Genomic DNA, 24,234 nt, shown 5'->3' with positions numbered 1-24,234 from the left:
AAGACACAATCAGACACATCTCAATTGAGAGACATTCTACAAGACATCCAGCCTGAACCCTTCCAAGTGTCAGTGTCGTGAAAGCAAAGGAGGCAGGGAGACTATTCCGGACCAGAGGCGGCTAGAGTGACATGACGACAAAACACAATGCCTGATTCTTGAGCGGATCCTGGATCAGGAAAAGAAGTCATAAAGGACATTTCAAGGGGCAATTGGGAAAGTTCGAATAGGAAATGGGTGGTAGATAATATTGTGTCAATATTAAATCTCTTGGATGTGATGCTGGCCTTGTGGTTCTTTTGGAGAATGTTCTTGCTCTTAGGAGATGTGTGATAAAGTATTTAAGTATCTTGGTGTCTGCAATGTTCTTACAAATGGCTCAACAGAATAAATATGCATATACAGAGAGAGAGCGAATGTGGCCAAATGTTTTTAAAGAGGGAGGGGGGATACCATGGTCAAGGACACACCTAGTGGCTGTCCCAGTAAGTGCTGACCCCCAGGAAGAGTGGTGCAGCTAAGGGTGGAGAGGTCCCAGGGGCTGTTTGGGAGCTGGTTTGTGGGCAGGCTCAGGGAAAGGCTCCAACGGGGGTGGAGGGAGGCTGAAGGCAGTGTAGGGTAGAAAGAACATAGAGTTTGGAGGCAAAGACTCAGGTCTGCTGCCTACCTATGTGGCCTGCAGTGAGTCATTTAACTATTCTGTGCCTCAGTTTCCCCATCTGTTAAAAGGGAAGAAGGGTGCCTGCCTTGTGAGGCTCAAGTGAGGACACAGGTGAAAATGCCTTGGTACCCTGGAGCCTGTCACTGCGTGTGGACCCTTCTGTCACTACTCAGAACCAGCTGGTCTTCAGGCCTGGGGACACAGGGCAGAAGGGACATGCGAGGACAGGCATGCAGATGGAAATAAAGGTGTCCTCAGGGTCAGACTCAGGACCTCCCTCTGTTTCCTCCCTGGGGACCCCATGTGGATTCCAGCAGGGCTGAGGAACTGGGGCAGGGCAGGGACAAGCCCTCTCTGCTGCCCTTTGCTCAGAAGGGGCCTCCTTCCCCACCCAACCCCCAGGAGCAGCAGCTGGTTGAGGACATGCTCTTCCCAAAGCATGCTGGGAAGGCAGTGTGGCCAGAGGAGGGCCTCCAGGGCTGAAGCATAAATGGCCCCAACCATTGCGTGGCGGTGCCTCTCGTTTCTCCTGTGGGACCGTAAGTCCCCAAAGGCTCCTGCTGTGTCTTATTGTCCCCGTGTCCCCCAACCTGCATTGCTGGCCATAGGGTGAGGGCGCCAGAAATACTTATCCTCTCTGGGAGGGGACCCAGGCTCCAGCCCGGTCTGACTTGGTCTGTCACTTCTTCTAAGCCTCAGTTTACCCAGAATCCATAAACCGGGGTGATCCATCCCTGCCCTACTGACCTCTGGGTCTGGGGGAAGGCGGCAGTAAAGCAGGAAGAATCCACCCTTTGGAGGCCAGCAGCTCTGTGCTCCGACCTCAACACCACTGCTTGCTAGTGGAATTCAGGAGCCTTCACATCTCCCAACCTCCACTTCCTTAACCATAAGATGGGGTGGTCATGTCCAATGTGCAGGGTTATTGCAATAAATCGGGACAAAATAGGTACAAATAGCTGACGTGTCGTTTATTGGTTTAGTGTCTCTCTCCCCCCCGGGGTGTCAGCCCCACGAGACGGGGACTTGGTCTTGCTCACGGCTGCACCCCAGCACTCAGAGAGGTGCCCGGCGCTCAGCAGGAACTCCCCAAATGATCGATGATTGAATGGGTGGACATAACAGGCACTGGATATGTGATAGCTCCCATTGTAATTCTAAAATGTGTTGAGACAAAAAGCATTTGACGTTCCTGGTTGTTGAGAAAGGAAACTCTGGAAAGCAAGAAACAATCTTCAGGGTTGGCACGAGTCTGTCTGTTGGTCTGTCTGCCAGGCAGTGGAGGATGCTAGGGAAGCTGAGCTCATCTGGACCAGGGGGCAGACACGACGTGCCCACCAGAGCCAGGCAGAAACATCCAAAGTGCGGTGGGCTGAGGAGGGAGGTACTTGGTAAACGGGGGAGCCCCGTGCATCCCGTCTGCTGGGGCTCCCTCTTGCCAGCTGACTGTGGCCCGGTGGGAATGCAGCCTCTGTGTGCCAGCGCAGCTGATTTTACAAGACAAGCCAGAAAGCCAATGGAAAATAATTCATTTTTAGAATAAAAACACAAACGAGAACAAACAAAACCCATTGGTGGGCTGGGAGGGGCCCTGTGATTAGCCTGACTCTCGGGCAGCATGGGCAGAAGGAGGGTGGGCCCGATGGTGGAGCATCTGGCATGCCCTCCACGGGGTCCTCGTCTCTCCAGGCCTCTCAGGGAGCTGCAGCCGCTGAGACCCAGGACTCCACATAGGGAAATGCTGATGTGCCGTCCAGATCCAAAAGGCCAGGGTCACACACAGCCAGGGAAGCAGCCACTTCCTTGGGTTCTTGAGCTCAGGGTGTGTCCAGGCTTTGGGGCTCCCAGGCTCAGAGTAAGTCAGCTCCCATGGTGCCTGGCCCACGCAGAAGTTCAGGAAATATCCATTGAACGAACCTCTCCAGTGTGACTTTGAGCACAGCCCTGCATCTCTCAGCCGCATCTGTGAAATGGGCACAGTAATGTGGCCCCACTGAACCCACAGGGATAGTGGGGGAAATTAAGTGAGATTAAGGGGACGAAAGTGTTTCTGAAGATCGAAAGTGCTTTACAAATGCAAGGTGTGGTCATCCTTGTTGTCATTATCATTATGAGCAAGACAGTTTTGCCAGAGCAGAAGGAGGAGCCTGGGACCTGGAAGAGCAGAGATTTTACAAAGACCACAAGGAGGAGCCAGATGGAGCCCACCAGGGCTCATGCACTGACGGCATGCTCGCTCACCAGCAATGAGACAGACCCGGTCACGGGACACAGTGCCATCTCCTCTCCGGTCACCTGGTGTCCAGGTCAGTGGGGACCCCAGTCAGGCCAGGCTGTATATCCCCAGACAGATGGCTTCCAGCAGAACACACAGACCCCACAGGTGCTGCCCATGGAATATAGAAACTATATAAATAACATAAATATTTTCTCATATATCTTAGCTATATAAATTATTCTTTCGCCCTAAATACTATATATGTGAGGTAGACAAAAAATACCCTGTGAGTGTTTCCCTTAAAGCTGTAGAAAGAGGAGTCAGTGGTCACTGGTCCCTAGGGGCCCCAGCAGGGCTGAGGTGAACCTCTGGGGGCAACTGGAAGAGAAAGGGGTGGGAGCAAGAAAGGAGAAGAGAGGGAGATGCTGGACAGGGAGGACCCACAGCCCAAGCGGCCCTCAGAGCCTGTGCCCGTGCCATTGGCCTGGTTGGTGTTAGTGGCCAGCCACGGCTGCAGTCCCTCAGCTTCTGCCCTCTCTCCTCCCGAACACCAGCCCTGCTGCCCACAGAGTTGGGAAGCAGATGGTGTGTTTTGGGATCAGGCCCCCTCTTCCTGCCAGAGAGCCTTGGGCTGAGCCGGGGTGGAAGCAGAGCTGGGGTCTCAGAGGGGCAAGATGGATCAGCTGGCAGAGAGAAAGTCTCCACGCATTGGGGGAGTGGGAGAAACCAGAAAGCCAGCCCTCTCTCCTTTTTGCTCTTCCTGCAAAGTCAGTCCAGTGAGGGGCCTCAGGCCAGTCTGGCTTCTCATCACAGCCTCTGCGGTCAAGGATCCTTCCAGGATCTTGCAAGCTCATCCTGATCCACTGAAGACAGGGCAGCTCCTCCAGACCCTTGGCGGTCTCAGGCAGCCCCGGGGCTTCTTTCTGGGACTTGCACTGACAGTTTCTGAACATTCGGCTAATTCTGAAGTTTCCTGTTTCAGTAGAGGGTCAGCAACTCTGGGTTCAGGGAGAAAGGAAGCTGACAGAGGACGCAGCAGGACTGGCAAAGCAGCCAAAGTCTTCCCAAGGGAGGTCCCCTCCTCCTGGCATTGGGCCCTGTGCTGGGGAAGCATGCAGCCTCCAGCAAAGTGACCCCTGCAAGGTCTTGGTCCTGAATCAGAGAGGTATGTGCTGCTAAACAGGAACGCTCAGCCTGGCAGGTCCAAGGGGTGTGCACACCTGCATGTGTGCGTGTATTTGTGTGTGTGCCAGTTTCTCTCTCCTCCTCCCACACTGAGCCTTAGTTGGTAGAACTGGAAATGTCCACAGGATGAGAGGAAATTAGTAAAGTCACTTCTATTCTCAGGTAAGAGGCAAAGTGGGGGGCCATTAGTAAATGAAGGGGGCTCCCAAGGAGCCGGGCTTAGCAAAGACTTTCTCACGCCTTTAACTCCAGCCAGGGAAAAAACCCTTAATTAGATGAGCAGCTATCAGAGTAGAAATGTAATGAGAATCAGAACCATAAACAAACCCTCCTGTACACGAACTTCAGCTGTGTTGGGGCCACACAGGTGGACCCCAGCCATAAGCAGTTGACCAAAGCGGGCTCAAGGGGAGACTGAGAAACTGAGCTCCCCATGTCCCTGCCTGGCACCAGGGGGCTGTCACCCTCTCCTGGCCTGAGACTAAAGGTTATATGTCACAGGGAAAATGGGAGAGGTCACTGTCTCCCTGTGTAACCTCGGTGCACGATCTGCGCCCCACCCTGGGGACCGGCTCTCCCTACTGATCTGGCCTCCACAGGTGCTCTTACTGAGCAGGGCTGGGTGGGTGCCGATAACTCAGCTCTCAAGACCAGAATGAGGCCTCCACGCAGACATCTTTTAAAAACCAAATCAAGGACACAGGACTCCAGGGCACATATCTAACTCGGGTCCTCGCAAGCCCAAGCCTTCCTTTCTCCAAATCAACAGCTCCTCCCACCCAGCCTTCCGCCTTCTCTCTGACAGCCAAGCCACAGGGTAGTGAAGAGGTACAGCCCCAGGGCTCACTGCGACCTGAGCAGGGCCTGAGGGCTGGACTGACAGCCAGACTCCGTCCTTTGTTTCTGGTTGACACTGCCTCCTTGCACCTTCTTGGCCCAGAGCTTGCCTCCCGACATCTTGCTGCCTCTAGGCCACTCATCTCAGGAATCGAGATGGTGGGATGTCCCCTCTTTCCCCTCCAAACCCTCAGTTCTGCTCTCCTCTTGGTCTCCCTTATTTCCCTCCACATCCTTTCCAGTCTGCCCTCCTGCTCCAAGTCCTCAGCCAGGCTGGGGATCCTCAGGGTCAGGGGTGGGCCCGCACCTCTCTTTGCTGAGTGTTGAGGGAGGGAAAGGCTACTGAGGCCTGGTGGAGAGAGGAGTAGGTGTGCACTGGCACGTATGTCGGTGAGTGCATGCATGCTGTGTGTGCCTGCCCGGAGGGGCTGGCTGGACAGCTGGGTGGCTTCGAGGTGACCAGGTGCCACGGGAGGTCCTGGCTGCCAGCTGGCACACTGGGCAACAGGGCTAGTGCTTGCAGGTGTACACGAGCTCCTCCTGCACGCACTGCTGGCACTCCACATAGCAGCACCACTGCACCTGGCAGTGGCAGGAGAAGGCCACCAGGCGGCTCTGGGTGTCATAGCCCCGCCCGCAGCACAGGCTGCTGCAGCTGGCCTCCCGGGAGCACACCCTGCCCGCCGTGCCTGGCGAGTACTTGCTGGGCCGGCAGAAACTGGGTGAGTCCTCCATGTAGACAAGGTCCCCAGGCCGGGGGGCCAGGCCCTTGTTGGGGCTGCCCGGCCTGGCGGGTGCCCACAACTCCAGGCGGCCCAAGGCCTCATTGGTGGCACTGGACACCTTGACAGCTGAGTCGTAGCGCAGCTTCAGCACCTGGCCCATCTCGCGGAATGGGGACAGCTGCTTCCAGCAGGTGCGCACGGCGCAGGAGCCGGACACACCGTGGCACTTACACGTGGTCCTGAGGCCACTCTTCACGGCCTGCAAGGAGAGGCAGAATGGAGGTGCTGTCAGAGGTGGGGCCCACAGTATAAACCTGTCCCAGAGCGCTAGCCCCGGCAGGGGAATGTCAGGAGGATAGGAAAGAGACAGGGGCAGGCTCACAGGAGGGGGGCAAATAGGACTCAAGCTAGTCCACGTGGCACCTTTATGCACACTAGCCCAAGGCTCCCCTCCTGCTGGGCAGAGGCAGTCCTGTGCCAACGCGCATGCCTCTCTGAGAGCAATGTGAGCCGGGTCTCAGCCTCAGCTGCTCCCCTGGGCCCAGAGTCCTTGTGGAGTAGACAGCTTACACAACTGAATATAGCAGCCCTGGTTTATACCAACTCAGTGATGAGGACACAGAACACAATTCAATTTCCTAAAGAATTGGAGCACTAGCCTCTCTCAGCTTTCTCATCCCAATAGACCTGGATACTCTTTATCCTCCAGTCCTCCCACTGCTGTGTGACCTCAGCTAAGTCCCTCCCCTTCGCTGGCCTCTGTCTTCCCATTTGTACAATGGAGGAGGGGCAGGGGTTTTACCACATCAGTTTGCAAACAATGTTGGTTTCTAGGACCCGCAGGAAGGCCAGTCCTTGGAATGGAGATCCCTCTCCAAACATGTTCCCGCCTCACCAAGGCCTGGTCCCAAGCTGGTTCCCAGCCACTGATGATGCCCAAGACCCTTCCCTACTTCCTGGAACCTAGTAATGGTCCAGAGTAGATGCCCAAACACTGCTGGTTGAAGGAATGAGGTCCATCCTGGGACCACTCTGTGTGTGTGCTGGGGGCCAGGGCCAGTGCCTCCTGCAGACCCTGGTCCCCAGCCCTGCACTCTGGCTGGGCAGGGTTACGGGCCACCTGGGTATGTGCTCACCTTGATGCCCACGTGGGTGTTGTGGGCATCTGCCCGTGCCCGCAGGTCCTTGCTTCCTCTCTTGGGCCCCAGGAAGTTGCTCAGGAACTTGGTGCTGTACTTGAGGTTGTCGCCGCACACGCCCCACTGCCAGGCCTGCCGGCTCTCCAGGCCTGGAGAGTCATCGCAGGTGCAGCGCTCCATGCGCCCAGCGCTGCAGGCCCGGGCCAAAGTGTGCGTGAGGGCGGCCGAGGACACTGCATACAGGAAGGCTGTCTCCTTGAAACCTGGGCCGGGCACCGGGGGATCCGGGAGGGAGGAGGAGAGTGGGCTCAGAGGCTGCCAGCTGCCGTCCCAGGGCAGGAGGGGGCGGTGGGGATGCTAGCGGTGGTGAGCAGGACGAGGGGCATGTGAGCCTGAGGACACAGCTCGGGGCAGCCTCCCTGTCACCTGCACCATAAACTCAGGCTGCCAGTTACTGTTTCAATGGAACTTTCAAATTCGCTGTGGAGTATGTGCCCAGACTCCCAGGGCGGCAGGACAGGGCTTACTCCCTCTGCTGAACAGATAAGAACACTCCGATGCAAAAAGAAGTGACTCAGGCACCTGGCGATGGGCAAAGCTGGGCTAAACCACTGATAGTGTCTCCATGTAGACATGTGGGCAAGTTGGACCAACCCATTTCTGAGAACCCTGATCCCTGGAAATATGCCCTGTGGGCTTCCTGTGCTTCATGATGCCTCTCGAATGGCATTCTCTGCTACCTACTGTGGAGGAGACCCAGTGACAGAGTGACCTTGGGTCTCCTGCCTGATTTGTCCCAGACTGACCAGCCACCCACTTCTGGGACCATGGCAACTCTTGCACTGTGCTGGCATGGCCAAAGCTGGCCTCCCCCGTGAGCTCGGTGCCTCCTGCCTGCTCTCCAAGGTGCTGGGGTGCTGGGGTGCTGGTGACACTGGGGCGGGGCATTGCCCCAGACCCTCCACAGTCATGGAGAGCAGCTGGCCTGAAAGGGGGCTGGCTGCCCCTGTACACCACCACTGCTTTGTGTGAAAGCCCCTTGCTGCTGGGTGATAGAGTCATATGATGACCTGTTTTCCCTCCTAGGTTGTATGCTTTCCGAGGGCATACGGGGTCCTGTCCAGCTCTGTGCCTCCAGTGTCCAGCACAGTGCCTGGCTCTCTGTGAGCCTCGACAGATGCTTAGCGAATAGATGCCTGGGTGGGGGCATGGAAGGATACAGAGAGGGAGGGAGGGAGGCAGGACAGGAATGGAAGGGAAGCGGGGAAGGATGGTTCGATGGGTGTGAGGAACAAAGAAACAGGTGAATGAGTGAACAAATGAATTGGGCCTGTCTCATGTTATTTGGCCAACCGTTAACTGCCTTCCATGCTTATCTGCTCTTGCACCTTGTTGTGCGTTTGTGTGTGTGTGGAGGAAGCTGAGGAAGAGGACTGAGGGACCAGCCATCTCATCTGTGGGCTCCTCCAGGATGAGCTATCCCTCCTCTTCTGTGTCTTCCTTGCTCCTTCATTCTCCAAAAAGGGGGAAAGGCTGGGTCTCATTAACTCCCGGGACTCTTCTCACTCAGGAGTCTTCTGGGTTCACAAGGGCAGTGTGGCCTGGGCACAGGTGCCAAGGGAACAGGAAGGGCAGCCTCGTGCCCAGCCCGCCTCCTCCCCAACCTCCTCTGCAGCCCCCTCCTCCCCAGCCCTTCTCCCTACCTCTCTTGAGCAGGGCCGTCCTCCCCTCCAGGCTGCAGTTCCAGCGCTCGTGGCGGAACTGGAACTGGCACTCGAGCAGGCTGAGGTGCGCGGCCTCCTGCAGCGTCTCCGCCAGGCCCGGCTCCCGTCGACAGAGCTGCTTCTGCCGGCGGGACAGCTTCAGCAGGTCACACTGCTTCAGGTGGGCCCCACCCTGCGCCGGGGCCGCGGCGGTGCCCAGCCCTGGGAAGGGCGTCAGGACCTCCCGCCCAGTCAGGCTAGAGAGGGCGAGAGGGGGGAGACCAGTGACCTTTAGGGGTTGTGACAGGGAAGACGAAGGATGACAATCCCTGTGGACATGGGGCAGGTGAGGAGAAGGGGGCCTTCTCAGAGGCTTCACTTACTGCCCTTCTGGGAGGGAGGCTGGCCCCATGGGGCTATGTCCCCATGTTACACAGTAGAAAACCAAGGTGCCTGTAACAGGGGCTAGTGCAGGATCTCAAACCCAAGTTTTCCAGACGCCAAAGTCTCTGCTCTTCTTACCCACCCTATTTCCCAAACCTGCCCAATCAGAAAAATCATCTGGGGTGCTTGTTAAAAATATGAACTCCCAGGATCCACACTGGGCAATTCTGATACGGGTGGCCTGGAGTGGGACCTGGGGATCTGTGTATCTACCACATTCCCTGGGCAGCTGGAATAGGGAAAGTTTGGGAAATAGTGCACATAGTATCTGCTGCTGCCCAGAGGAGAGAGCTGTATCCTGAGAGGGGACAGACAGACGGGTGTAGACAGCAGACTCCCAGCCAGTGTTCCTGATGCTCCTCTCTCCCTTACGTTATGTTGCCGCCCACTAATCCCATGCCAGCCGAACTCGCTTCCAAACTTCCCAGGTAGATCTTCAACCATCTGGCCACTCAGTGCCTGTTACACAGAGATGCCTGGGGAATACCTGTTTGGATGGAAGGAAGGAGGGAAGGAGCGAAGGAAGGGTAGGCGGGTGGACGGACTGACAGATGGGTGGATGAAGGGGAGGGAGCTGAATTTCCATCAGGCCATCAGCCCCAGACTTCTCATTCTACTCTATCCAAAGCCCATGGATTCTGGAGTCAGGCTGCCGGGTTCTAAGCCTGATGCCTCTTCCTAGCTGTGTAAACTTAAAGCCTTAGTTTTCCTCTGGAAAGTGAAGAGTGATCCTTTCTACCTCCCGGAGCTGCTGGGAGGGTCACATGAAAAGTACCAGTGCCTGGGACATGCTGGTTCACCTTCCTGCTAGCTGGAGTTTCTCAAAATTTCTTGCCCTTACAAGATGCTTCACTCTGTGACCTGGGCAGAGTCTTCTCTTTGTGCAGATCAGGAAACAAAGGTTTTATGAAGAGGCAGGGACTGGCCCGAGTCATACGGCAGATCAGCAGCAAGGTCGGGGCTAGGATTAGAACGCAGCTTTCCTCTCCCCACAAGTATGTGTAAGATGCTTTCCTAGTTCAAAATGTTTGCTGTCCCGTACCCCGGTGGCCCTCAGTGTGGGTGGAATACACGTCACTCTGGGACCCGGGCTGGAGGAAGCAGCCCCTTTCTGGAACATGCTGGCCTCATGGCCAAGGTAAAAGAGAAAAGGCGGAACCAGGTCATGTCTCTCAAGGCTCCTGCTTGGATGTGGCACTTGTCGCTCCTGCTCTTGTGCCCCCCGGCCAAGGTAAGCCCTGTGCCCAAGCCCTGAGTGTTCAGAGAGGCCCATGTCCCAAGGGCCATGGGCCTGGCTCTCCTGTTTGGAGTCACCTGCCCCAGCCAGGACATCTGACTGGATTCTCCACCCTGTCTGCCTGCCCCTGGGAGGGTGTGCATCCTGGCCAGGCCCCAGGTGCCCCCAGAAAGTGCCCATAGATTCCAAACCCATCAGGTGCAGTCAACCCAGTGTGGAGCATATCTCCGAAACCTCCGAGCAGAGACAGATGCTATCAGGCTCCTCCGGGCCCAGCCTGGCCCTGGGCTCCCCTCCCAGACAGGGTGAGGGCAGGGACCCATTAATCATTAATCTGGGGGCAAATGGGTAAATTTCCAGTCCACCAGGTCTACACCCAAACCCCTCCCTGCAGCCTCACAGGAAACCCTTCGAGCTTGACCCTTGGCAGGTCCAGAGCAGAATCCGATGTCAACTCCAGCTGAGGAGGCCCCACCTGACTGACATCCAGTGTGGAGGGCAGCTCGGGGGCTGCAGTGAGCAAGGGGGCAGCAGCCATCCAGCCCCTTAGATGTCCTCCTCCCCACACCAGGGGCTGGTGTGAGGGGCAACTTCTGCTCACACAGTTCTTGTGTTTCATACCAGCTGATTGACACATGAGACAGCAGCAGAGAGGCATGGGAATTTTCGCCAACAGGGCTGCACATCCTTCAAGGCCTGTCTCAAATGCCATTTTAAGAACAATAGCTATTATTATATCATTATAGCTATATTATCTAATATATAATTTATATTATATCATCTATTACTTTTTGGGTGCTTCTTACTAAGCCCTGTAAATTACTATTGCAGATACCTGTTGGGTTGGCTGCCTACCTGTTCCTTCTATCTCCATGGTTACCATGTGGCCCCTGTTGGCCATTTTTTATATCACATGTGCTTGCTGCTCTGGCCTGTGGATTGGACCAATGAGGATCACATGACCCAAGCTGGGCCAATCAGTCCTTTCTCTGGGAATTTGGAATTTTAATTAAGAGAGCATACAGTTGCTTGCTCTCTGTTTCTTTCTTTGGGTGATTGGGCCTCTACCTCAGGAGATAAAAAGAGGAAGCTGGTCCAAAGAGAGAGAAAAAGAACAAATCAGACACATAGAGAGAAGCAGAGGTGAGAGTGGGAGGGAGAGTCTGAGGAGCTTTTCTGCCCCTGGCTCCGGCGTCTTCCTGAGGTCAGCTGCGTTCTTGCTGGAGACACTCCCATCTGGAGCACAGCGTCAAGGCTGGGAGCTGGTTTGTGTAACCAAGGGTGCCGTCCCTGATCACGACCTGCTGACAGCCATGGAGTACCAGCGTGCCCTAGGCTGCACTTGTGAGCCAGGCTCGACAAACACCCTTTCCCTCATCCACAGGCACCTGTTTTTTTTAATTTCATGTAATAGACCCTGTGATTGATGGCCCCAGGAGTCCAGTATAAAGTCGGTTAATTTTATTAGCGGTAATGACACTTAGTAGCGATTAATGGTCAGGAAAGGCAGCCAACCGCACAGAGGCCCCAGGCCACGCTGGGCCCTGGTCTGCCCAGGGCTGCTCTCAAAGAAGGCTCCTGGCCCTGCCTGGGGACCCCTGCGGGGCCAGAGAAGACAGCCCAGGGGCCTTCCAGGATTCAGTTTCCCTTTTATTTGTTTTCTGTGTTGCAGTTTGGGATCACATTTCCTTCGAAGAAATAGTGCCATGACATCAAATTTAGAAAACTTCTCAACTTATTTCCTTAAACAGTGCCAGTGAACTCTCATACACATGCCCACCCCTGGCATCTCCTGGGCAGGTTTCTCCTGGACCACAGAAGAATCCCAGTGCTGCATGTTCCAGTCTGTCCAGGGTCAGTGGGCACGATCCCCTCCCCTTGAAGAAACCATGCTCTCCAACACTCCAGGCCTGAGAACCCCACCCACCTGGCCCCAGGGACCACCAAACCCCTGAGAAGAAACAGAGTTCACCTTGGGACAATCGCTCACACCTGCTGGAGGGCAGGGACCCATGGACCTCAGGCCTCCAAGGTGGTTCTGGCCTGGGGAGTCTAGTCCCGGGTCTGCCTGCACTCACTGGTGACCTGGGACATGTCCGCTCCCCGGCTGAGCTCATTCCATCTAACAAATACACATTGACCAGCGGGAGCACGTGACCGGAGGCAGACAGGCTGGGTTCGAATCCTACCTCCACCCCTGACCAGTTGTGCTGCCTTGGGCAAGGCACTTCACCAACCCCCTAAAATGCAACCACAGTACCTGCCTCTCACAGGGGTGTGGCAAGGATTAAATGAGTTCACATCTCTAGGGCTCTTGGAACAGCGCCTGGTACATGGTAAGCTCCAGAGAAGTGTCCTTATTAAGCTCCTGCCATGTGCCAGGTGTGTGCTGGGCGCTGGGAGGCGCTCCTGCCCTCAAGGAGCTCCCAGTCTGGAGGGAACTTGGGTTGGATTCAGGAGTACTCTAGACCCTCTGTGGCCCCAAGAAGCAGGGGACGCAGCCCAGCTCCCCAAGGAACAATCCATAGCTGCTCAGGGACCCAGATCAGAACTCCTAGCCCTATCTGGGTGAGTATCTTATCAGGGCCAGTCCTGTCCTGCCTGTAGTGGGAGGCCTTTGGGTGGGGAGGAGGCAGGAGAACGCTCCAGGGAGCACTCCCAGCTAGCCAGGGAGGACCTGGCAGGTGTCGGGCATTTCCCTTCACCTACGGGTGCCCCAGGTTCTGTTCTTTCACCCCTACCTCATCCTTGTTTCTGCTCGAGAGGGTCTGATGGCTCCAGAGGAGGCTGCCCCCAGGATGTGGGTGGGTGAGTGGGTGGGAAAAGCAGGATAAGGCTGGCGGTTCCCAGGGCACCAGGTAACGCCAGTGTGTCTGGACCCTTAGCTGGAGGGGCCAGGAGCTGTGCCTGGCACCAGGGCCCATGCCAATGGCAGGCAGCTGCCTGGGAACCAGGAAAGCCTTGCCCTGCCTGGAGCATTGGCCTTGGCCCTGCCAAACCCCATTAGATGCTCCTGATAACAGGCTTCCGCTGCAGGGCCATTTGCATGGTAAGTGCTCCCTTTGTGCTTTCATCTCAAGCATCTCAGTCCACCTCTCCAGGCCCTCACTAAAGCCCCTACACACACACACACACACACACACACACACACACACACACACACACTCCCCACCCTCACCCCACACTCTCCACTACCCACCTCTCCCCAGCAGAGGAGAGTTAGAGAGGCCAGTGCCTGGCCCAGGAAGAGAGGGCGCATGGCTCCAGACAGTCCTTCTTCAGAGAGGGGGACCCCGCAACACCCACCCCGGGCTTCTCCCCCCTCCTCCCGTCATCTGAGGAGCCCCCAGGTTTATGCTGCTGACCAGCACATCCTTCCCTTCATCTCGCAGCCTCCTCTCTCCTCTGAGGACTCAATGGCACCTCACACCTCCTCCAAGAAGATGTCCTTAATGAGCAGCCCACTGAATCGGGCAGTTACCATCTCCTATCATACGCCAACTCCCCCCACACCCTCCTTCACTCACTCCTTCATTGCAATATAAATATAAAGGACTTCACTGAGCATCAGCTTCAGGCCAGGTCTCCCACAGCAGACTGAAATAAGGGAGACCACTCACTCTTCCCTCGCTGGGGTCCCCTCAGCCCCTCCTGGATCCAGCCTTCCTTTCCTCCCCTGCTCTTAACCTCAGGACCCACCTCGAGGACTGAATCTCGTCACCACCTCCCCCCAGAGCCCATGCCAAGCCTCGGCCCCCCACCACCGCTGGCTCAGAGAGAAAAGAGCCGGCCCAGCTGCAGGCTTTGTCTCTCCAAGAACAGCTCCACTTCCTGTTTCGCAGCCAAGATGGGCTGCCACGGAGGAGGATGGCATCGGGACGTGCGCTCACCAGATAAGTGGGCAGCAAGCAGCCCGCACAGCAAGCCTGCTTTGCATCTCAACAATCTCGGGTATTTCGAGCGCGTGGCTTGTGCAACATCTGTGGAGGAAATGCTGCCCCCGCCTCCCTCCTGTCTCTCTCCGTTGTCACTCAGGCTCAGGCTGGAGCTGAGGAGAGGAAGCCTTTGTCCCTGGCATGCATGGATTGGGTGGCACAGTGGCCATGGAGGGTACCAAAAGTCACTCCCGTGGGGAGGAATCCCTCCCCTCTACCAGTCTGGGATTCTGAACATCTCCCCCAGTTCCCTGCTGGGTCCGAATGCACGCCATTGGAATCATTACATTTTAGGGCTGGAGAAGTCCTTCAAGAGCACCCAGTCAGAGGATCTGCCCTGACGGCTCCTGGGAGGTGTCCCAGAGGCTTCTGGGGGAAGGCAGGAGGGCGAGAGGTTTGCCAAGTGAGCAGGTCTCTGCTTTAACCTGTCTGGTGCCCTGGGAGTTGGTGTAAGATTTATCATCCAAGGTCACCCGCTGAGTTAGTGGCAGGGCTGGGACTGTGCCCCGGGTCTTCTGACACCCTCTATAAGCCTGATGGTTTCTGCTTTCAGTTTCAGTGCTACACTTCAGGGAGGCAAAATCAATTGTCACCGCAGCAAACATCTAGGGTGACAGGAACACAAGACAGGTAGGAGGGAAGGAAGCCCAGTCAGGACTCTTCTGACCTCCCCGGAAGCCCAAGAGGTGGGCCCTCAGAAAGGGAGAGAAGGATCCTTTGTTTAAAAGGCTACTTTTTCCAGATATAAAACTCAGTCTCTTTTCAGCCAAACGTTGGAAATAAAACTTAGAGAAGTGGCCTGCCTATTCATACTAAAGTGTGAGAGTCTGATACAATGCCAGTGCCTGAGAACATGCTTTGCTAGATAGAAGGAAGATCAAAGGAGAGGTTCCAGTAGTATGAAGAGAGAGAGTGGAAGGGGGAGCCTGGGGTGATGAGGGGTGGGGCAGAGGCGAGAGCAGCTGAGAACAGACAGGCCTCCCCAGCTCTGGGCTCACAGGCCCAGCCCTCACCCGGGAGGAGCAGCTCAGGAGGCTCAGAAAGGCAAGCAGTCGCTGAGGCTGTATCTCTTTGAGGCCAGCGACACCCCTACCCAGCTCTGCCCCAACCATGGGATCCTGGCTCCTGGGTAACCGGTTAAGCTATTTAACCATGGTCAGTTGACCAACTAAGCAACTTGGCAAGCTCTTGAGTGGCCACCCTCTTCCCCATGGACAGGCGGGCTCGGGCGGGGCTGTGGGCCCTGGAAGAGCCGGCCCCTGGGGCACTCCTCGTGCGCAACCTGTCTGGGACAAGGACAGCTCCTCGGTATGCAGGTTCTCTAGGCAGAGATGTCCCCTCTGTCCTCTCACAGGTCCGAGGGACAGCCCACACATCTCCACAGCCCTCCCCTCAGCTCCCGGAACCACTCCCTGAACACGAGTAGGGAGGGCCAGGTGGTCAGGCCAGCCCCAGGTGATGAGGAAGTTGTGAGCGGCTCCCTCCGGGATGGAGCAGGGTCCTCCAGAACAACTTCCCACCTTGGACCATCCTGGACACAGAGCCAGTCAGGGCCTTGGCAGAGGGCTCCTGCCCTCAGGCCAGTCTCCTCTTTGTCCTCTGCCATGGCCAGCTCAATCTAACCTCCCTGCCTTTCTTCACGCTGTAGTCCCTACCTGGGATGCCGTTTCCAGCCCCAAAACCCTCAGGGATCCCCTGGACTCTTATAGCCGCTTCCTTTTTCAACACTTGATTCAAAAATGCAGGGAATGGGAAAGGTGATCCTGAGGCCCCATCCAGCTCTAGCATGCTGTGATGCTTGCCTGCCTCCTCCAGGAAGCCCTCCTTACTTGCCATCCTCATCCCACTCTAATCATCCTTGTTCTTTGTCTTTTCCCACTTTTGTGGATATAGTACCATCAGGTCTACGTGGTTAGCACTTTCTTCTTCATCCTCAGGGCTGTACAGACAGTCTCTGCTGATGTCCTCCTGTCCCCAGCCTCCTTCTGATGCCCAGTGAGGACCAGCCAAGAACTTGGCCCAAGTCTTTCTTTAAAACTCAGCTTGTACAGCCTCTTGTGGCATCCGAGCTTTCTGGAGTTTCCCGCAGGTTCACAAACCTTTCTCTATAATTCCAAACTCCAGAAAGCTCGGACAACTACAGATCTTTTGTGTGGTTGTGGTGAACTCATATGGCAGCAAGTCCCAACCTGAACCAAGGTGAGAATATTTACAGTCTTTATTTAACCCACTGTGCAGATGTTTTATGCAAAAATAATACAGTGTCTGGTTGCGGGGTGCTGCCCTAGACCTTGCTAGGGAGGTTATGTTATACACAGTATGCATTATATTACCATTCCAAAAGCCAAAAAATTTTGAATTTTGAAGCACGTCTGTCCTCAAAGGGGTTGTAACTGTCAGGAAAGCAGACCTCCTCTGCTCTTGCCCTAAAACCAGTCTCTTTGGAATTTCCAGAACTGACTGAACTCTCCTGGCTCTTTGAGACTCCTCCTCATTCCCTCTTCAATCTTCTTCTCCGGTGAGGGGATCTGGGCTGCCCTGCCCCCAGCTCATCTCGGCCACCACCAGGATTCCCACGGAAGGCAGGTGTGGCTGACTTCTGGGGTCTGATGGGGACAAGCCTCTGCTCCCTGCTTTGCTCCCAGTTCCTGTCCTGACAGAGGCCATGTGGTGGCAAAGCAGCGGTACGTAAGAGAGCCGAGTGTGAGTGGATGAAAGAGCAAACGTGATGGGGCAGAGGGGGAGGTTCTGGGGGAGGGGAAGGGCCAGCAAAAGGGAGAGGGGACTGCCACCCAGACATTCACTGTGGACCAGCAGACGATGCCAGGGACTGTGCAGGGACTCAACCAACAGCAGGGTCCCAAGACCTCTGCCTACGGGGTGCTATGCATGAGTTGGAGACATGAACATATGAAAAACTAGATAACAAACCAAGAGTTTAAGACATGCAGTACAAGAGACACCTATGACGTACGCCAAGTGGAGGGTGTGGAGGACAGGGTGGAGGGCTCGGAGGGTCAGAGCTCCCGGGGGAGCAGGGAGGTAGAGGTTGGCTCTGGATTCTGACAGACTAGAACTCAAACCTCAGTGCTGCTGACTACTAACTGTGTGCCTTTGGGCAAGGCACTTGGCCTCTCTGAGCTTTTTCTTGACTCACCTGTAAGTAAAGATAATCACACCAGCACCTACCTCCTGGGCTGTCACAATAGTTAAATGAGACGATGCACATAAAGTACTAAGCACAGGAAGGATTCAACTTGTTGTGAATTGTACAATAACTGTATTAAGTGAAGGTGAAAAGAAGAAGGAACAGATGTCACCAAAGACACTCCTTAGCTTGGGGTGCTCTAAGACTAACCTAGACTTCTTGGGTTCCCTATATATGGATAGCATTGCAGCACTTTTATGCATATTTCTTTAACCCTCACAACATTAGGAGGTAGGGATTAGCTCATTTTATAGATGGGCAAACTGAGGTCAGAGCAGCTGATCTGCTCAGTACGTGGTTGATGGAGGATTTGAACTTGATTGTGTGACTCTAAGCCCAGTGCTCTTTACACTATAGCAGGGCCTTGGGCCATCTCCCACCCTGCTCAGGCTGATGCTGGGGTGGGAGTCTCCCTCCCAGCACAGGGCCCAGCTCCTCCTGAGCCCAACTTCTCCCTGAGCACAAAACCCTGAAGGCAGGAGCACTACTCTTCCTTAGGACATGCCACCCAGGAGTCGCCTGCTCCTCTTCCCTCCCCTCCTTTTTCCCCTCTTCAGCCTCAGAAACCCCACCACCATCCGTGGAAGAGGCTGGTTTGACCGTGAGCTCAACACTAGAGGCCAGCTCCTCGGGGAATTACAGCCTGGCCAGGGACAAGCCGGCCTAAATTCCTTCCCCAAACACAGTGATTCTTATCAGCGATGTTTGGCTTGCAATCCACCACCCCAAGGCAGTAAAATTTACTTCACCCGTCTTCGCTTCAACCCTGTTTGTCTCAAGACTCAATCGATTTCTAAAAATGTCATTTTTAAATAAAAACAATACCATCCAAATACATAAAACACTTAGGAACAGTTTTTTTTTAAATATTTGCAAGACGTGTACACTCAAAATTACAAACCACTCCTGAAAGAAATTTCAAAAGCCCTAAATAGAGAGAGATTGCTGTTTATAAACCAGGAAACTCACAAGTGTTAGAATATCAGTGTTCTATAAATTGATTTATAGATTCAGTGCAATTCCAACCCCTTTCCTGCAGATATTGATAAGTTGATACTAAAATTTATGTGGACATACAAAGAACCTAGAGTAGTCGAAACAATCTTGAAAAAAAAGGACAGTCAGAGAACCGATAGTCCTTGGTTTCAAGACTTATTAAACAGCGACAGTAATCAAGACAGTGTGGAAAAGGCACAGGATAAGCATACAGATTAATGGAACAGAATAGAGGCCCAGAAACAGGCCCTCCCGTGTTGGATCAATTAATTTGTAACAAAGATGACGATGGAGAAAAGGTCATCTTGTCAACAAGTGGTGCTGGAACAAGCGGATATCCACACGTAAAACAGTAAACTTTGACCTTTATCTCACACCATACACACAAATTAACTCAAAACGAATCATAGACCTAAGCGTAAAAAGGTAAAACGATAAAGCCTCTAGAGGAAAACATAGAAGGAAATCTGCCACCTCTGGTAGGTAGAGATCTCTTGGATAGGACACAAAAAAAGCACAATCCAGGGGCCAGCCCTGCGGCCTAGTGGTTAAGTTTGGCGTGCGCTGCTTTGGCGGCCTGGGTTCGTGGGTTTGGATCCTGGGCAGACCATACCACTTGTCAGCCATGCTGTGGCGGCATTCCACATACAAAATAGAGGAAGACTGGCAGAGATGTTAGCTCAGGACTAATCTTACTCAAGCAAAAAAAGAGGAAGATTGGCAATAGATGTTAGTGCAGGGTGAATCTTCCTCAGCAAGAAAATAGAAAGCACAAGCCATACAAGACAGAGTTGAAAAATTGCACTTCATCAAAATTTAAAACTTCTATTCTTCATAAGATATCATCAAGAAAATGAAAAGGGAAGCCACAGATGGGGATAAAATATTCCAAGTATTTTCTGACAAACTGCAAAATACATATAGAAGTCTTATAACTCAATATAATAACCCAATGAAAAAGATTTTTGAATGACCAATATGCACATGAAAAAATGTTCAACACACCATTCATCAATGGGAAGATGGAAATTAAAACCACAATGAGATACCAGTACATACCCACTAAAATCACCAAAGTTAAGACTGACAGTAGCCAACAAGAATAAGGAGTAATTGGAACTCTCGTAGATTACTGTGTAAAATGGTACGACCACTTTGGAATACTGTTTGGCTGTTTCTTATAAAGGTAAACATACAGGTACCATACGATCTAACAATCTAGTCCTAGATATTTATCCAAGAGAAAGAAATACATATGCCCACAAAAAGACACGTACCTGAATGTTTATCTGGAATAGCCGCCAACTGGAAACAATCCAAATGTCTATCAACTGGTGAATGAACAAACATTGTGGTACATCCATACAATGGAATACTACTCAGTGGTGAAAAGGAATGTGCTACAGATATAGGCAACAACATGGATGAATCTCACAAGCATTATTTGGAGCAAACGAGTTCAGACACAAAAGGCTATGTACCATGTGATTCTGTTATACGAACTCTACAATGGGCAAAACTAACCTATAGTGACAGAAAGCAGGGGCTGGTAGGGGAGGGTTGACTGCAGAGGAGCACAGGGATCCTTTGGGACAATGGAAATGTTCTGTATTGTAATGTAGTTGTAGCTACACAGGGGTGTGTGTCTGTTAAAACCCAAACTGTGCACTTACAATGCATGCATTCTACTGTATGTAACGTTGATTTGGAAAAAAATAAAATAAAGTTTGTTTTGCTTGTGCACAATGATGACACTTCCACAACTCAAGAAGATGGTTGGAAGCCCAGCAACTAGCAAGAGGGAGGTTACACTGAGCACTCAGTCTGTGTTAGGCACCTAATCAGGCCCTTTCATTCATTGTCTCAATTAAGCCTCATGCCAGCCTTTAGGGTGGAAATTATCATCCCCCAAAGCTCAGCAAGGTGAAGACATTTGCCCAAAGTCACACAGCTAGCAAGAGGTGAGGCCAAGATTCAAACTCAGGTCTAGCTGGCTCAAAAGCGTGTGCTTTTGTAAACTTCTCTGCACCATCCCTAGATAGGAAAGAAACCAACCAGCGCAGAGGTCGCACATTTAATAAGCAGCATCATAGTCAGCTATGACTTAAAAGTAGCATGTACAGGAACTATTTCCAGCTACAAAGCCCTTGGAATGACTTAACGCCTGGACTGGCTGACAAGGTCTGTCGTGCGCCCAGCTCATCACATAATACAGTGAGTGTTCATTTATAAAACATCACGAAAGTTAATATTTGCAGAATTCCCAAGCCGTCCAAGCCAGAACATGAGCTCTTGAAGAGTCCTAGACCTCTAAGCCAGGACTAGCCTGTTAGGGAACATTAGGACCCCCAGGTGCTAAAGGCCCTGGAGGCAGTGACTTGACTGTGGGCAACACAGAGTGGTCCAGAGCCAGAACAAACCTGGGCCCCTGACCTCTGGTCCACCTCTCATCCCGCTGTCATCCCGCTGTCCTCTGGGAGCCCATCTGACACCACAGCAGGTCTCAACATCCCACTGCTCTCCATCCCACTGCTGAGGACCGAGGAGAATGGTGTGGCCTCATCCATCCCACTACAGCCAAGAGGGTCTGATAGAGTTAACCCAGCAGGGGATGGGGCTACCCTCCACCCACACCCCGCACCCCCGTGGGGACGACACAGCATTAGCTCTGGAGGCTCTCCTCTGCAGGGCAAGGAGCCAGCCTGGAGGCAGGCCCTGGTTTCTATCCTGCCTCTCCCACTAACTTGCTGTATGACATACGGTGAGTCACTGAACATTTCTGACCCTCGGTTTCCTTTTGGGAACTATTTACACCCATCCTATAGACCTCAAGAATGATCTGAGTGGGGCCGGCCTGGTGGAGCAGTGGTTAGGTTCACACATTCCACTTTGGCGGCCTGGGGTTCGCCGGGGTGGGATCCCGGGTGCAGACATGGCACTGCTTGGCAAGCGATGCTGTGGCAGGCATCCCACATATAAAGTAGAGGAAGATGGGGATGAATGTTAGCTCAGGGCCAATCTTCCTCAGCAAAAAGAGGAGGATTGGCAGCAGATGTTAGCTCAGGGCTAATCTTCCTCAAAAAAAAAAAAAAAGTGATCTGAGGATCAGATGAGAGAGGGCCATACTGCAATACTAATTATTACGTTAATATCACTGTCAACAGAATGAGGCGCTAGGCTCATGCAAAAGCACCAGAAGCAGCTGTGCTCACTGTCGTTTGGGGATGATGGTTGCTTCCTCTGAAAAATGGGAATACATGACCTGCTCGAAGCAGGGAGTTGGACCAGAGATCTATCAGGGGTCACTTCCAACTCTTAAGTCTATGATTCTATGATTTCAAAGACCCCAAGAAGATTGGCCTCACCTGCCCTCCTGATGTTCGAATTTTCTTTTATCAGGATGCCAAAACACTTTATCTTATAATAGAAATAAGATTTCAAATGCAAATGACCTGGAGAAAGGAAGAGCACATTGCCTCACATTCTCACTACAGCATGTATGACTGATAGAGATTTCTTCCAGAGAGCAAATTCTGATAGGGAGCTGGAAAACCTGGCCTGACTGAGTCACAGCAGGGTATCCTCAGTGAGAACTCAGTGAGACAGGCTGAATCCCGTCTGTTCTCTGAGACCAAACCCATGACAGCGCAAGGCCCCAATTTTAGCTTATTCTCTGCTTTACCAACTGGCATGGTGGTGGCCAGCACTTCCCAGCTGGGCTCATGACCAAACTTAGGTGACCCGATACACGGCTCCAATACTCAGCCCTACCCCAGGCCTCATCCACCATCACCCTCTCATTTCCAAGGCTGCCCTGTTTTCACAGGCCTCCAGTTCTAATCCTGGGCACCCCTACAAACTCCTTTCCCTTCCAACCACATGAGCCAGGGTGGTCCAGGCCTCCTGGAGCCCCTCTCTTCCCACCCCACCTAGCCCCTGCTCCATCCTCAACCCCCAAACCCAAGCAAACAAAAGAATTGTGGAAATGAGCTGGTGTCCAAGATGATGCAGGTGCCATTTGTCCTCCTACTCTCCATTCCGGCTCAGAAACCCCTGTCAGGGCTGGGACATCAAGATACTGCACCTGGTCTCCTTAATCATCATCATCATCATCACTAGCATTAGTTGAGCATTGACTATGAGCTACACCCTGTTCTAAGAGCTTTACAATAACTAACTCACATAACCCTCATATGAAATAAGCACTATTAGCCTCATTTTACAAATGAGAAACCGAGGCACAGAGAGGTGAAGTGACCTGGCCAAGAGCACACAGCTAGCAAGTGGCAGGGTGGGGATCCACCTGATAGTCTGTGCCTAACCCTTATAGCCTCTCTGTGGAGGCAGCAGCAGTGCCTTCAAGCCTGAAATCATCAGGAAACAGACATGCGTGTGCCCTGCTCTGGGAGGGCATCCAGAGGTTCAGTCGCATAAAGTACAGCCCCTTCTGTGTACAAAAGGGGTGACTGAGGCCCAGAGAGGGAAGGTCTTCCCAGGTCACCAGCAAGCTGAGCTCAGAGCTAGGGTCTGGGATGACTGCCTCCCCCCATATATTTCAGGAGAGGCCATTGCCCACAGGCAAGGCATGCTTTAACCAGGGTCATGACCTGGAATTAGCCCACAGCCCTTACTCCAGCCTGTGCGGGACCTCAGACCCTGACATGCCCTCCCTGGCAGGTCCTGAAGAGCAGTCTCTGGCAGGTCACCTGCTTGCAGTTTTGTTTTGGTTTTTGTCTTTGCTGTAGTCAGACTATGAACCTCACCCTGATTTAGGGTGAATCTCACAAAGCGGTGCGCTTTACAGTAACAGACTGCATATTGGGAGCAGGCTTTGGGTGGAGGTCAGGAAATTGCCTTCGCACCCACGACCCCATCACCCACCCCAAGTCCCTGCAGTTCAGGGTCAGAGAGGGAGGAACAATCGCCCTGTAACTTGCGCTCCAAACTCTCCCCGCTCCCACCCCTACTCTCTCCGCAGATGTGACCCCAGCTCTGCTCCTCCTTTCCCAATCACGTACACCGCCTCCCCTCCCGCTCTCTTCGTCATTCTGAGAGTTCACCCGACGCCAGGTCTGAGACGTGGTCGGGGTTTCACCAGCGGACGGTTCCCTGCCGCGTCTCCAGCGGACCCTCCCCACGGTCCGCAGGTTCCTCCATTCCCCTTGGATAGGCGCGATCCCCTCCCCGGGCCTCAGTAACAACCGCTTCCACCATCCACCCAGCCCTCCGGGTCTCCGCTCCGCCCGGCGAAGGCAGAGCGTGGGGAGGGAGCTCGAGGCAAGGACTGTGGCTGGACAGAGCCCAGGAGAGGGGCAGACGGGCACTGAGCGAGGATGCGGAGAGGGCATCAGAGCGCGGGAGGGACACCTGGACAGGCAGGGGTAGTGAGAGCCCGAGCGGACGGGGTCAGGGTCTAAGACGCATGTAGAGTCCGGGAGCTTGGGCTGGGAGGCGAGACCCGCGGAGCGAGCGGGATGAGGTCTCCGACACCGCGGGGTGAGAAGGGCGGCGGCGGAGGGGACCCGACATTCGGACGCTAGAAGATGCGATCGGGGCCAGGGAAGCCAGAGACGGAGCTCGGGGCGCGAAGTCGGACCGCGAGGTGGGGCCGGGCGCCCAGGGACTAAGGTCTGAGTTCGAGATCCCGCGGGGTTGGGGCCAGCGGGAGGGAAAAGTTGGCCCTGCTGCGGCCGGAGGAGGGGGACGCAGGCTGCGGGGGCTCGGCCGGGGGCGCGGCGGGCACTGACCCGAAGTAGGCGGCGGCGGCGGCGGCGGGCAGCGCCAGCAGGCAGAGCGCGGCCAGGGCCAGCGCGGGCGGGGGGCGCATGGTGCCGGCGGCGCGGCGCCCTCTCGCATCTCCTTGCGCCGCTCAGCGCTCGCAGCGCCGCCACCAGCCGCCCGCGGGGCTTTAAACCCGGGCGGGGCGGAGCGCGCTCGGGGGGAGCG

General features: G+C 54.2%; 1 protein-coding gene across 1 annotated transcript; it reads right to left on the bottom strand.

The window, feature by feature from the left end:
• Positions 1-1,611: 1,611 nt before the first annotated feature.
• On the bottom strand, positions 1,612-24,174 carry WNT9B (Wnt family member 9B). Its single transcript, XM_070226083.1, has 4 exons — positions 24,036-24,174; positions 8,469-8,725; positions 6,763-7,028; positions 1,612-5,885 (listed from the first exon to the last, which is right to left on the bottom strand). Exons 1-4 carry the CDS (start codon positions 24,113-24,115, stop codon positions 5,412-5,414), a joined length of 1,077 nt encoding a protein of 358 aa, XP_070082184.1. The 5' UTR covers positions 24,116-24,174; the 3' UTR covers positions 1,612-5,411.
• Between the last annotated feature and the right edge of the window lie 60 nt (positions 24,175-24,234).

The sequence above is a fragment of the Equus caballus genome, chromosome 11 (assembly GCF_041296265.1).
Source record: "Equus caballus isolate H_3958 breed thoroughbred chromosome 11, TB-T2T, whole genome shotgun sequence".
NCBI lineage: Eukaryota > Metazoa > Chordata > Mammalia > Perissodactyla > Equidae > Equus > Equus caballus.
This window is presented reverse-complemented; position numbering and strand designations above follow the sequence as displayed.

Bases quoted from the DNA above. Each gene is read 5' to 3' on its own strand.
- WNT9B (XM_070226083.1), bottom strand. From the start codon at position 24,115: ATGCGCCCCCCGCCCGCGCTGGCCCTGGCCGCGCTCTGCCTGCTGGCG. The intron at 7,029-8,468 runs GTAGGGAGAAGG...TGCCCGGCCCAG, and splicing joins GACGGCCCTGCTCAAGAGAG to GTTTCAAGGAGACAGCCTTC. The intron at 5,886-6,762 runs GTGAGCACATAC...CTCTCCTTGCAG, and splicing joins ACACCCACGTGGGCATCAAG to GCCGTGAAGAGTGGCCTCAG.